Below are 13,746 nucleotides of genomic sequence, written 5' to 3' on the forward strand. Positions count from 1 at the left end.
TAGTCGAATGCCGCGCCGGACCCAGAAGCCGCGCCTTGTGAGCGTCGCAAGACCAATAGTATGACCTGTCAGCGGAACAGGAGATCGAGAGAAAGCAAGAAAATGACCAAAGGAAAAATAAACTGGAGAGAGAAACAAGGGTGATAGTGAAAAATACTCTGTAAAGAAGCAAGATGATGGTCAAGATGTGACAATGGTGAAACTGAGTGAAAGGCAGCGTGGCCATTTGTAAGCTTATTACCAAGCCTTACCTGTTCTGGTTCCACTTTGAGTAGCCAAACTGTATTTTTAGTGTACAGGGGTCGTCAGGGCCAATTGACTTGCTGCCGCATTCAAGGCTCAATAAGGGACTTATTCACAGTTCTTATTGTTTTGTATCCAGTGTATCAAGTGTTCATCTCCCTCTTCGTGGCATTTCATCATTGTGTCTGTGCTGCTGCATAACACTCTAAAAAAGATCCTCAATACTTTTCTCGGCATCCTTTTTGATTAGGTCCACCATGCCCTAGGCCAGTCAGCATGTCGAATCTGATGAGAGAGACGGGCGACTGTGACCTACCTTAGGCATAATGGGATTGCCGTCGCTGTCTTTTACGTAGCGAAAAGGCATTTCAGTCCGCTCATGCTCATTGATTATGATCTCTGGGTGGTCGATGAACTGAATCTCTTCTAGAGGAACTGGTAGAGGTCAGTGACTGATGTTGTGGCTACATAATGTTCGGCGAAATACCTCTGTTATGAACAACCATGCGGGTGACGCGTACAGCCGTATCAGTTGTCATCTGCACGGGCCCAAGCCTTCTCCCCTCATAGCCCTTCTTCCTCAGTTCAGAAGTACGGTCTGGTTTCAGCTCGTCAGTCTAGCATGTTCCTGCGGGTCTTTGAGTCTAACCTACCCCGTGGAGGGTCATCACCTGTGCATCACGGTCGCAGTCAGCTCAAGAGAAACATATATTCATAGTTCAGGAAGCGACCGCACCCAATATTCCTCCAAAAAGGAAAACCTCGAAAGTATCCCCGTCGGCGGGACTAAGCTCAACCTTAGCAGAAGGGTCCAATAGGCAGACCTTGGATCTCCGGTTTGCGAAAACCTCTTCAATGCTGCGATGCTCAACCTCAAGCCCTTCCGCAGCGGCCAGATCGGCTGGCATCTGCAACGACGTCGGAACCGAACTTAAGAGAAATTTGCTGCCTGCTGCATGGGACTCTCGAGCAATGCAACCATACTCCAGGGCAGACCAGGTGCCCAATTCAGGATCCAGATGCTCAACCACAATGGTGACGGGCGCTCTTTCACCCATGATGGACCTGTCACTTCTGTCAGCAAGTTTTGTAAGAAGATAGGCGTTGGGTATCTACCTTTGGAGCCAAGGGAAAAAGTCTATAGGGCGGATAAGGCACCGTTCCTAAAGCACGGGGTATAAAAGACAGATGAGTCTGATGGAAGAGGCCAAGGCAACTGTCCTTTTTTTGAAAGATATTCTACGTCAGGTCCGAGGTTGTCGTCTTCAAATTAGACGCTCCATGGGCACTCGTTTTTCGAGTTATAGATCGATAGGAAATGGTTTTATCGCTCAAGAGATGGTGATCTCGGCCAGGTGGGTGACAGACCGGTCTAAACTCAAGACGGCTAAGCTACGTATCCCGAATAACTGGGAGCCGCTCTTGGGCGCTTTAGTAGTCTCATAGGCTATACTATGAGGCGCGTGCTTTTTATACTTTTTTTATTTGCTATATCGGTATACACTTGATCAATTTGGATCAAAATCAAAAGGTTCTTTTTCGCTTTTCCATAATTGTGATAGTAATTATTGCCTGGGATTTCGGCAATGATCCAGATTCCCGGGCCTAGCCAGTTGCGGTAAGGCACACCATGAGATAATAACGAAGCCCAAGTATGGAACCGGTGGCCCTTTAGACTTCAACTACTATTACTTCTCAAGTACTCCGTACCTAACTTCTTTATCGATTCCCCTCTACACATCCCTGCACTCCTTTCTAACCTTTCTGCTTTGCCTTCTGGGACACTATTGTCTTTCCCAGTCACAATAGTTCACCTCAATTTCCATACCGTATTTATTCAAAACTACATCCATCACCTCTCCTTCCCCGCCGTATGGTGGGGCCCTCTGACGACACCCAACATTACTACCTCGTCCGCTCGATACGTTCATAATAACATACGACTCTCTTTCATCCTTCCATTATCCTCGTCTCTAGTATACTCTTTTTGAACCGTGATACTTGTGGCGAATCAACCAAAATGAACCCTCATCAGCAAAACAAGATCGATACCAGCGTAGGCCTCGCTGATTCTCATTCATCTCTCGACATCGAGCTGGGTCTGACCGTGATCTAGAAATTGAGCCCCGATGAGCAGCGTTTGTTGCGTCTCTACGGCAAAATGCCCAACAAGAAAGATCTACTCCAAAACAAGCTCAAGGTTTGCAGTTATCAATCTCCTCACGCCGCTTCACCTCGTTAACGCGCACGTTCTGTTATGTAGGAGCGGAAATATTTTGATTCGGGCGACTATGCTTTGAGCAAAGCCGGAAAGGCCTCTGATGTCGGTGTGACTAACATCGGCTCACAACACCCAGTTCCCGAAAACATTCCTCATTTAACTGCTACTTCGCCCGGTGCTAATACCGCGGGCAATGGTGGAAGCATCAGCGCTCAGGGAGGACAGCATATTCCTGGCAGTATCAGCAGCCATCCGGGTTCTGTGGGATTCCAAAGCCGCAGCCCCATAAAGGAGGGGAGCTTCCTTCACCGCGGCAGAAGTGTGGATGAGTCTGACAATGCGCCTCCCGCAGCAGAGAATAAGGAGGATCATGAAGCTGTAAGCCCACCTCCTGTTACCGAGGGCGTTCCGATCCGACGATGATCGACTCTTACCGACGGCGTTTTCTTCCACTGAGTCATATCATCCATTCTTGCTTCCGTTATTATACCAGTGAATGATAGTACAAAAAGAGCCTGATGACCTGGTTTCTTCTCCTTGGTGTAATAATGCCTGTTTTTGCTTTGAAACATGTCAGGTTGAGGGGTCAGAAAAAGCAAAGTGACTGTGCGGGGTACTACCAGAGCCCTTGGTCACCTGGGCACCTACAGCATAGGGAATGCCTCGCTTCGCCCGTACTTTTTGGCTGGAGAGGGATGAGACTACTCGCTCGCGGACGGTTGCAAATTCCTAAATCCTGTTAGCTGGGCTCACGCAGGTCTGCGCTTGTTTTCAATTGGCGCTGCCTTGTTCATGGAATTATTGTTCCCTTTCTCTTATTTCTCTTCTTTGTTCATATCGACAAAATATCACTTATTGATTGCACCGTTGATGTCTATTGGTTTCCCCCCCCAAGAGACGCTATTAGTTGACTACGCATGCTTTGGCATTTATGTGCGTAGCTGGTCAGTATCTTACAAATTGTTATTATCCCGGAGGTATTTTCAGTACCTTCGCCATTTGAATGGTGTCAACATGCTATAGTGCTACGTACTGACGAGAGCGCGAAGACTTTGGTGTGGGTTGAAGCAGTAAATTTTCTCTTGGTTGCTCAACATTATGGCCCTTAAGTTAAGTAAGTAGAACTCCCTATGCGCCATAACTATCTTCTGTAGCCCGCGCTGATCTACTGATGCCATACAAGCTATAAGTTTATGGAGAGAGTCGAAGTCGACGTGGGGATCATCGCGCCCAGTGTATCTCTACTTCGAAAGGAGACTAGGCAGCGGATGTTTGAAGGACTGGCGAAACAAGGGCAAATTGTGCCTCTCCGAATAAGCAGTAGACTCAATGAGATAACCATACCCAAGTGCTACGCAGTGCGAAATAGTATAATGGGCGTAGAGAATACGATATAGAAACAATTGTGGCGGAGAGAGGTGGAGTAAAGTCGAAAAATTGTTTGGGGTATATTGACAAGAAAAGAGATTGCAGGCAGCCGGCAGACATGTATAAGTAGTAATAGATGACGGGTTAAAAAAGGGGCATAACGCGAGCCGAAGCCGACCTGTCTTCAGGCAGCCAAGAAGGCAGGTATCGGCGTGTGTATAGGAGCAAAGGCCTTCGTAGCGACTTCGTTGAGAATAGAAACTTCACATTAGGAGTTCTAGGCTCCGGACACCTTACATAGAGATTGCGTCGACGGTGCCCATCGTACAATCATGTCAGGCTTGATCTTCATGCAAGATCGAGGATGAGAATTGGGTGCTTTGATGTGCTTTCGGATGTATGGGGAAAGCAGGGGAGCCACAGCCGATGAGCTAATACTTCGGCCAGGGGCGGCAGTTGCGTACTCTGGTATTTCTGGAAAAGGTGCCATCGTTTCGCCAAAGTATGCAAACGCCCAGTCCAGATACGATTCGTCAAAGGGGCTATCGAGTCCGCAGATAGCAACGAGAAGAATCCAACCCAGACGGAAAGAGTCAAGCGGGCATGGCCATGATAGAGCTCAATTCCAAGAAACAGAACGAACCTGTGTCATATTGTGCACGGGACCATTTGGACGCTCAGTCTGTCTTCCAATGACCGGCCAGCCCTGAATCTAGGTCATCAGCGGCCCCGAGCCATAGCTCGACAGCGTACAGGGCTAGAATGCTAGCCAGGTTGATCCAGCGCCAGAGATTGCCGCCCCCAGCGCCCTGTGCACTCCACCACTGCCCACTACCGCCCATGGCTTGCGAGGTTGTTGCGAAATGTTGCATGAGAAGGCTGGTGTAAACAGAAATGAGGATAGAAGGAGAGAAATAGCTCAAGAAGCCCAGAAACTGGCCAGCAGCATCCGAGTCATCTAGGGACGCCTCCTGTGACAGCGCGCGAGCCCCAGCTTCCCGAACTGCAGGTATGATTCTGGTAGACGCATACAGCACTAGGATACGGTAAGTGAGTGAGATCAACACAGATGGTGTTACTGCGCTAAAAACAGCAGTGATCATGTTGAACGCTGCATGAATGATAGAAGGTAGTAAGGATAAGGCGTGCATTAGAGTTGTGTATGAGGCCATGATGATAGGAGGAAGCGGAGGGAAATCTCCCGCTTGTGAAGGTGATTGGACTGGCTGTTCCACTGGGTGCGACGGCTGATAGTCGGTGAATATCTGGTAGATGCACAGCACAACATAAGCAAACAGAAGAGAACTCTCAACTGGATTGCCACGGCCGCTTCCAATCCCCCAGGCGCACAGGATTACAGCGCATGTCACAGTCACTCCTATCAGAGCTGCATCGACGTTGGAGATCTCAGGGAACTGGAGAACGCGCCAAAGGAAGTATACTGAGCTCGATATAACAGAGGCCGAGAGGACAAGAAGGCCAATCTATAGCAAAATATGAGTGGGCTTTCAGTAACACAGCATGCAGACTTGGAATGAACATACCATCCAACTATCACTCCGTCCACCACGATTCACAAGCCATCGCGTGATCTGACCCGCGGCCTGAATAACCAGCAAACTGCAAAACCCTTCTGCAAGCTGAAACACCGGAGTCGACCATCGCAGGAGTTTATCCCAGTTGCCAATGGCCACAGACTCCAGTAGCCCATCACGGCCAAAAATCCAACCTTGAATTGACGAGTCGTGCGCACGCTTCCCGCTGAAGGTCCGTTCCACCCATGAGGTACTATTATCGGTGTCGACGGAGAACCGGTTGAGCGACCAGATAAGGAGAATCGGAATGATAAGCCATTGCACGGAGCTGACTAGAACAATGACGGAGGAGCGAAACCAGGATCGCTCAGGAGTGGTGAGTTTCAGGACGGAGAAAAGGAAGTAGAATATCGCAAGGGAGAGCGAAAAGGCCAAACCGCATGTCTTTCCACCCACGTCAAACGCCAGCGGGATAGAGGAAACAGTGACGGTCAGGAAAAGAGCCGAAGAAAGTGCTCGAAAGAGCCACATGAGGCCGAGCGAGGAGGACGTAGACGGTAAGACACGTCCGGTACCGTAAGGAAGATGGAAGCTGGTGGTGGGCTCAACGACGTGGATGTTGGTCTTGGTCTGACTGCCTCCAGGCACGGGTCGAACCTGGAGGAGGCGGGAGGTACAGAGATGACTGGATCTAGCAATAAAGCATCGAGCCGTGTAAGGTAAAAGGGACTAGTGAGTATGAGGCTGGTACCGAGAGTTGTCAAGGCAATGACCCTTTTCCCTGACGTTGCTGCCCTGGAAGTTTTGATCTTATCGTGCGGGTCGGAACAAAAGGCGACTTTCACGTGGCTCGTGCCCTCTAGAGTGCTTGATACTGTACAAATACCGACTCAAGCAACCTTGGGAATAATAAGATTTCTTTTTTGTCCAAGAAGGCGAGGAGAACAGAGGAAATGGAGGTGTTACAAATGAAGAGAAAGCCAGCCGAACTCCGGACCAGTTCCTAGCAAGTGTTGGGGCTAGGTCAGACCCAGGATACAATCACAGTACATTGCTCGCTAAATAAACAAGCGGTCAACTACTTAGTTACCAAGCTGGAACCTCTACGGAGTATCTAGACTAAGTCTAAACTACTTCAGCGCCAACTTAACATATCACTCGCCGATTCCTAAACAAACCCGGTCTTCAAGAGGGCATGCGACAGCGAAATCGACTTTTGTACCGGTATACCACTAGTCTACCAAGGTAATTCTAAAGTGTATGGATTCAAGATATCAATCAATACAACTGCCGTAGATTATCTAACCAGTCTGGAAGTTAAACAGGCAGTCATTTGGAGCTAGTTCAAAGCCTGAGCTCGTATGGCTCTCCGCTCATTGAGTTCCCATGCCTAACACTCTGCCACAACCAAAAACTGTATGAGATAACTCAGCAAACCATTATACAACGCCAAAGCTAAGGTCAGACGCATAACCAATGGAGCTCTATTCGAACTCGACTACTACCCGTATCAACACATGGAGTCCCTTTTCACTTCCCTTGAACGGTATAAATGGCTCTTGGCGGTTTGTTGCTGGTCTATGAACTCTAGTATCTACTGCTTTTTATCTGCCAGGGCGAATTCCACAAGGCTTGTGTACTTTATGCACATGGCCGGCGTAACAGAATATTGCCGTTCACTGCAAAGGACGCAGTCCATCCCTGCAAGTTCTCTGCTAGCCCGGGCGCCTGAACATATGTACGGAGCACTAGGTGGAGGCACTTCTGAGCCCGAAACTCGAACAAGAGGCGGATGAGCCTTCTCACTGTTGATTAAATGGAAGGATTTGTTCGTAAGAGCAAGCTGATTAGCTGCTCTGTTAGGAGATGTGAATGCCGCCAGGGGTTTGTTGTCAACGGCTATGGAAAGCGGAGGATAACATGCCTCGCCTAGGTTGGCTTCGATAAAAGGGTGAATCAATGTCTGATGTTGAGGGAGCTGATATCCTCAATACTTCCAGTACCGTCACCAGAAGCTTGACCACCTTTGGAATCAGGATAGATATCTGAAACATCCTCGCGCTCTCCAGACGCTCGCTGGACGAGCTTAGCTTTGGTGAGGGCACCCTTCAGACGCTCATCTACATCTGACACAGCCTCCTCTGTGTTCTGCATGGGGAGTGATGCTGGATCGACCAATTCGAGAAGTGTATCGAGATTTCTTGCAAGCCGAGAGCTGTGTGGGAAATGCGCCATTTCCCCGCAAACGGATGGCATCAAAGAACTCTCATCTCCTTGTAGTTCGACAGTCGATTCGAGATTTGGGGATGTCTCGTTTATGTGTTGTTTCATGTCGGCAAGCCTCTGAGCCCAGACCAGCGCTTTGCCATAAAGTCTTCCCAATTCAATAAACTTCTCGAATCCTTTTTCCACGGCGAATACACTACCCTCCGTGTATCCAGCCTCAGCGCCATCCGCAGTTCCCAAGTTGAAACCTTCTTTGTAAAAGTCCTCCTCCAGATCGAGAAGGCTCTCCAGTAGATTGTTGTCCATGCCGGCTAGCAGTGAAGAGAAGAGCAGCTAAATGAGAAAATCAAACACCAATCAGCAATTGAGAGAATATAAGCCCTTTTCGGAAGGTGACGGTCTTGATAGACAACAAGGAATGAAGAAAGAAACTACCGGAGTTGTGAGTTGTTTGTCGCTCCAAGTCCTGCGCCCTGCCGAAGACAGGGCGATGAATCATCCACCACCGAAAAAAGCTCCCCATCCTTTGCCCCTCCACAACCCCGCCAACTCATTCACCACCATGGCTACAGAACAAAAGATTTTGCCCAAGAAGGGCGAGCGCAATATCCTCGTTACTAGTGCTTTGCCCTATGTCAATAACGTGCCTCACTTGGGAAACATTATCGGTTCCGTCCTCAGTGCCGATGTTTTCGCCAGGTGCGTCATCTGCTGTTCGATAGAATTATACAAAGTCAACTTCAAACTAATGCGCGTTTCTTCTAGGTATCATAAAGCCTGCGGACATCCGACGTTATTCATCTGCGGGACTGATGAATATGGCACAGCCACGGAAACAAAAGCATTGGAGGAGAAGGTGACGCCAGAAGAGCTTTGTGCGAAGTACAACAGGATCCATCAAGAAGTGTATGAATGGTTCGGTATCGGATTTGATCACTTCGGCCGCACTCCGACACAAAAGCACACAGAAATTTCCCAAGCCATCTTTAAGCGGCTCTATGACAATGGGTACCTCGCGGAAAAGACCGCTGAACAGCCGTTTTGCGAGACCCATGGGTCTTTTTTGGCTGATCGTTACGTGGAGGGAGAATGCCCACGATGCCACTATGATGACGCTCGAGGCGACCAGTGCGATAAATGCGGTCATCTCCTTGATCCCTTCGACCTTATCAACCCGAAGTGCAAGCTGGACGGCGCTACTCCGGTGAAGCGAGACACGAAACACATCCACCTCCTGCTCGATAAGCTCCAGCCTGAGATCGAGAAGTACATCCTTCCTGCTATGGAGAAGGGCGACTGGCCCAAGAATTCCCGCAATATCACGGAGAATTGGCTGAGGGAAGGTTTGAAGGATCGTGGTATCACACGAGATCTCAAATGGGGTGTCCCTGTCCCCTTAGATGGGTTTGATAACAAGGTCCTTTATGTGTGGTTTGAAGCATGCATTGGGTATCCGTCAATCACCGCTAACTATACGGATGATTGGGAACTTTGGTGGCGCAACCCTGAAGATGTCCAGCTTTATCAGTTCTTGGGCAAAGACAACGTACCCTTTCACAGCGTCATTTTCCCCGGTTGTCAGTTGGGAACCCAGGACAAGTGGACTATGCTCCACCATCTAAATACCGCCGAGTATCTGAACTACGAGGGTGGCAAGTTTAGTAAGTCTCGTGGAATTGGTGTCTTCGGTAACAACGCCAAAGAAACTGGCGTCGCATCAGACGTGTGGCGTTACTATCTCCTGAAAAACCGTCCAGAGACAGGTGACACCCAGTTCGAATGGAGGTCTTTCGTCGATAGTAACAACAGTGAGCTGCTGGCCAAGCTCGGCAATCTTGTCAACCGAGTCATCAAGCTTGTCGCTGCCTCCTACGGTTCCACCATTCCCGACTTTACCGTCCCGGAAAACTTCCAGCCCACATTGGACGAGGTCTCTGGTCTCCTCCGACAGTACATCGAAGAAATGGAGGGCGCCCACCTTCGTGCGGGTGTTAGTACCGCCATGAAGATCGCCGAGGCTGGTAACGGCTTGATCCAGGCCAACCGACTGGATAATTCCCTGATCGCTAACGAACCCGAGCGTGCCGCGGCTGTTGTTGGTACCGTACTCAACCTCATCCACCTTCTCGCCAGCGTGTTCGTCCCCTATCTGCCCACCACCTCTAAGGCCATCAACGAACAGCTGGACGCTCCATTCGCCCTCATCCCCTCACTCGAGGATATCAAGGACGGCTGGAAGCCTGTGTCGCTGAAACCTGGCCACAAGATCGGCAAGGCCCAGTACCTCTTCTCGCGCATTGACCCCAAGAAAGCCGACTTGTGGCGCGAACAATTCGGCGGCTCGCAGGCTGACAGGGAGAAGAGGGAAGAAGAAGCTGCCAAAGCAGCCGCAAAGAAGGCGGCCAAGGACGCTGCAAAAGCTAAGAAGAAGGAGAAGAGGGCTAAAGAGGCTGCTGCCGCTGCCGGTGGTGCTGCTCCTGTTGAGGCTACAGCCAAGGGAGGCGCGGAGCCGACTGACGTTACGTCAAAGGGGAAGAATGATCAAGGTGTTGAGAAGGTTACCGATGGTGTTGCGCAGGTTACGCTCCCAACGTCGTGATTGTCTTCACTTACGAGACATTAGCCGGCAGTTCAATCCGATATTTCAGTAGACCCGAAGACGAGACTATATTTATGAGCGGTAAATTCAACAAGTACATATTCCCATTTTGGCTTCTTGTTTTCAACACACCAGGCTTCTCTTTTCCCCCGCCCTCCCCCTCTCTTTATCTGCTTTATTTCTAGCTTCGGTGCTGTTAGTATAAATGGCGCGGGGACCCTACCAAGACAACTTTGTCTCATTTTCCACACGGATTACTCCAGTTCATAGTCAAGACTTTCAAGCACAACAAATAAATGCCAGTGTAGAAAGAATCAGCTAGCAATAGGCCAGTCTACATATTCAAACAAAGCAAGTTATTCTGTAGTGTCGATATGGGCCGCAGCTATGGACTGATCGCAAAGACGCACGCTCATAATGCATTATTGAGAACTATGACCACACACGCAACCCACAATGTAAAAATGATGAAACAAAGGGCCATTCGAGTCCACATGGAAAGTGAAACGCTTGTTTAATGTGTCGTAACAAGCATGGTGACTTAATTACTGGTATTTTACCCAAGTATACTCCAACCCAGTTCTTCCAGCCAGTCTAATGGCTCAAATGATGGCCAGGGGTAATGATCTCCAGCGACGCATTCATCGCCTCCTAGCGTTCTGCCTGGGCTTCACTTCATCCTGCGCAACTGGATGAAGCATGACTTTGTTGGGAAGCTGTGGGGTGTTTGCCGAGTATCCTTTACTCCAGTCGTAGCTCACGGCATAGGCGAATATGTTACCAGAGCGGTTGAAAGCCGTACTGGAAATTGTCCCACCGACGCTGGGATACCCCTTCAGACGGTGTTTGGCATCCTTGTCCCAGAAGTGGAAAGTTCCGTCCGCACCAGCTGTACTGAAGGTACCATGGACGGGATGGAAGGAAATGGCATTGACAGAGTAGATGTTGTTGATATCGCGCTGATTGGGGGGCGTTTCGCGATGGCATTTGAAACTGAAGTTTGAGCTAGAGTCCTTTTCTTCCACATACTGGATAGCGCAGCGACCTTCAATACTTCCGACAGCAAAGCCATTCGCGTCTGCAAAGCAGCTGACCACCCGAGTTTGCCATTTTAGAGGAGACTGCATGGTTTTGTAAAACTTTGTGGGGTTGTTAAGGTCGACGATGTTGATGTACCGATCCGCTGTTCCAATCACTAGCAGTTTGTCCTTGACGTCCATCGTGTAAACTCGTTCCTGACATTCTAGTGAAGCAATGGGTGCTGACTGCCGCAGATCCCAATATTTGACCTGTTTGTCCCAGGAACCTGTCACGAGGAGAGGTGTACCACCAGCCGGATTCTGGATCATATGGCAGCATCTGATTGGGGCATCATGAGCAGCGACCTGGATAGGTGCCGTAGCGTTGGCGGCGAGATCGAGCATACGAGCAGCCTTGTCCGCACCAGCTCCGACGACCTTTGTCCCGTCCTGATTGAGTCACACTGTTAGCGCCGGGACGAAGCGATGGACTGGTACAAAGCTATTAACCTACCGGTGACCAGCAACAGTTCAAAACAGGTGCCTCATGCTCAAAAAGGGCCTTTCCCTCACTCTGTCCTTGCTCGTTAATCTCGTAAATGCGAACTTTTTTGTCCCATGACGCTACAGCTAGATGATCACTCGCTGGCGAGAAACGGAGATCTGAGATGCTGTCATCAGGAGGAGAGTTGAGAGCGACGTCCTTGGAAATGTCCCCCGCAGTGTTGCTTGCAGCTGTTGTGGTGTTGGCCGTGGAGCCAAAGAGCCCCGACATCTCGACAACTTTTTTTCCCGGACCCTGGCTAAAGCCCTGACCAGGCAGTGTAGACTAGGCGAATGGAATCGTAGAAAACAGGGTGGCAGAAGCGCGTTGGCGACGTGTTGGGGTGGTAGAATGAAAGGGAATTGCTTGTTGCGTTGTTAGAAAAGCAGAGACAAGAGCTTTGGAAAGAAGGCGCTCCGATATCTTAGGTAGAGCGCTTAGGAGCCGGCAGTATCACAGCGGCCACTTCTCACCGCCTACCTACTTTATGTAGAGATAAATACCATGCTTTCTTCCAGCCCAATAATAATCATAACTTACAAGTAGATAGAGGTCGACTATGTACCTGGGTCAATTATGTAGTCCACATAGGAAGATATATGACGAGCTTTGGAAAGAAGGCGCTCCGATATCTTAGGTAGAGCGCTTAGGAGCCGGCAGTATCACAGCGGCCACTTCTCACCGCCTACCTACTTTATGTAGAGATAAATACCATGCTTTCTTCCAGCCCAATAATAATCATAACTTACAAGTAGATAGAGGTCGACTATGTACCTGGGTCAATTATGTAGTCCACATAGGAAGATATATGACGCCAACTTGAAGTCTCATGCGCGGAATACCATGCTGGCCTGGCGAGCAAAGGGTTATCCCCGGTCTCGCTGGTGACTCTCCTGAAGCTAACAGAGTATTGATATCAGGCTTTACAAAGAGGTCTTTTTCATTTAAGAGCAGTAAATCTACGTGACACAGGACTGCCACAGATTCCAGATTCCGGAGTCCAGAACGCGGGTCACGGGATCCTGGGCTAAGATGACGGACCAAGTGGAGCGGGTGGAAATGCGGGGTGCAGCCTTAGCTTTGGTGGGCCTCGACTGTAGAGCTCTCAACGTCAGGCTCGTGTGATCACCTCAAGATCTGCCTTGCCATCTCTGCGTGGCTCTGCATTCAACACAACAAAGGGTGGGCAAAGTGCTTCTTGGCTACTGAGCCGCAATTGAACTGAATGGAACCGAGGCAGTCCTGGTGGGTTGATGCGGGAAACATCCGACTGGGTTGAACCATCGTCTGATGTATCTGCCGCAGGTGCGGAGATTCTTTCATCACCACTCACCGGCATCATACGGCATACCAGGGTCGCACATGTCCGATTGGCATTGTTGTCGAGATGGCTTAGGCATACCATTCATTCAAGGTCATTCCGGTAACCGGCCGTCTCAGGCCCGTCATCCAATCTTCTCATCCCATCCATCTCTCGAGCTCCTTTTAGGGTGTCTTCTGCATCCTGCTCTTGAGAATGCTTTTACATTCTTTTGCCTGTCAAAGGCAGGCTTACAGTATTGCCTGTCCGGTCTCAATACTCATGTAGGTCGTAGTACTGCTTTTGTAATCACTTTTGAAAGGGACGGTAAATGGTGTACGAGTGAAGCCAGAATCTGGCACAATCAAGGTCACCTGCCCTTCCCCTCTTTCCTACACCCCCTCCCTCTCGCCCTTCTCCTCTTTTCTTTTATTTCCGCTTTCTCCTCTCCTCCCTTCTCTTCTCGTCCCATCAGGATCTCAACCTTCGCATCCAACTATTGACTGGTAAGCCCAACCTTGTTCCTGTATCTCCCGTGTCAACCACACATTTACCACCTTCTTGTTATTCCCAAATTGGCTCATGATCTTCGAGTGTATCCTGAAGTTGTCTTCCTCCTGTGTTTCCGAGTAGCCATCCGATTGTCAACACAAGAATCTAATCTATTATCTTGATTCTTAGATCTCCATCG

At 49.4% G+C, this 13,746-nt stretch overlaps 6 protein-coding genes across 6 annotated transcripts; 2 read left to right on the top strand and 4 right to left on the bottom strand.

The window, feature by feature from the left end:
- Positions 1-448: 448 nt before the first annotated feature.
- Positions 449-1,301, bottom strand: DSM5745_06215 (SAM-dependent methyltransferase; the record flags this gene model as incomplete). Its single annotated transcript, XM_026748231.1, has 5 exons — positions 449-505; positions 560-678; positions 731-841; positions 897-914; positions 980-1,301. 5 exons carry the CDS (start codon positions 1,299-1,301, stop codon positions 449-451), a joined length of 627 nt encoding a protein of 208 aa, XP_026602535.1.
- Positions 1,302-2,263: 962 nt separating this feature from the next.
- DSM5745_06216 (endosulfine family protein) lies at positions 2,264-2,887 on the top strand (the record flags this gene model as incomplete). Its single annotated transcript, XM_026748232.1, has 3 exons — positions 2,264-2,299; positions 2,360-2,443; positions 2,507-2,887. The coding sequence occupies 3 exons, from the start codon at positions 2,264-2,266 to the stop codon at positions 2,885-2,887; spliced, it is 501 nt and encodes a 166-aa protein (XP_026602536.1).
- A 1,622-nt stretch (positions 2,888-4,509) lies between these two features.
- Positions 4,510-5,898, bottom strand: DSM5745_06217 (ICE2 family protein; the record flags this gene model as incomplete). Its single annotated transcript, XM_026748233.1, has 2 exons — positions 4,510-5,316; positions 5,377-5,898. 2 exons carry the CDS (start codon positions 5,896-5,898, stop codon positions 4,510-4,512), a joined length of 1,329 nt encoding a protein of 442 aa, XP_026602537.1.
- A 1,425-nt stretch (positions 5,899-7,323) lies between these two features.
- On the bottom strand, positions 7,324-7,899 carry DSM5745_06218 (Yae1 family protein; the record flags this gene model as incomplete). Its single annotated transcript, XM_026748234.1, has 1 exon — positions 7,324-7,899. The coding sequence occupies one exon, from the start codon at positions 7,897-7,899 to the stop codon at positions 7,324-7,326; it is 576 nt and encodes a 191-aa protein (XP_026602538.1).
- A 256-nt stretch (positions 7,900-8,155) lies between these two features.
- Positions 8,156-10,192, top strand: DSM5745_06219 (methionine--tRNA ligase MES1; the record flags this gene model as incomplete). The annotated part of the gene is made up of 2 exons (XM_026748235.1): positions 8,156-8,292; positions 8,359-10,192. 2 exons carry the CDS (start codon positions 8,156-8,158, stop codon positions 10,190-10,192), a joined length of 1,971 nt encoding a protein of 656 aa, XP_026602539.1.
- Positions 10,193-10,833: 641 nt separating this feature from the next.
- sonA (putative nuclear pore complex protein (SonA)) lies at positions 10,834-11,986 on the bottom strand (the record flags this gene model as incomplete). The annotated part of the gene is made up of 2 exons (XM_026748236.1): positions 10,834-11,661; positions 11,726-11,986. 2 exons carry the CDS (start codon positions 11,984-11,986, stop codon positions 10,834-10,836), a joined length of 1,089 nt encoding a protein of 362 aa, XP_026602540.1.
- Between the last annotated feature and the right edge of the window lie 1,760 nt (positions 11,987-13,746).

This window comes from Aspergillus mulundensis (assembly GCF_003369625.1).
Source record: "Aspergillus mulundensis strain DSM 5745 chromosome Unknown scaffold_6, whole genome shotgun sequence".
Taxonomy (NCBI): Eukaryota; Fungi; Ascomycota; class Eurotiomycetes; order Eurotiales; family Aspergillaceae; genus Aspergillus; species Aspergillus mulundensis.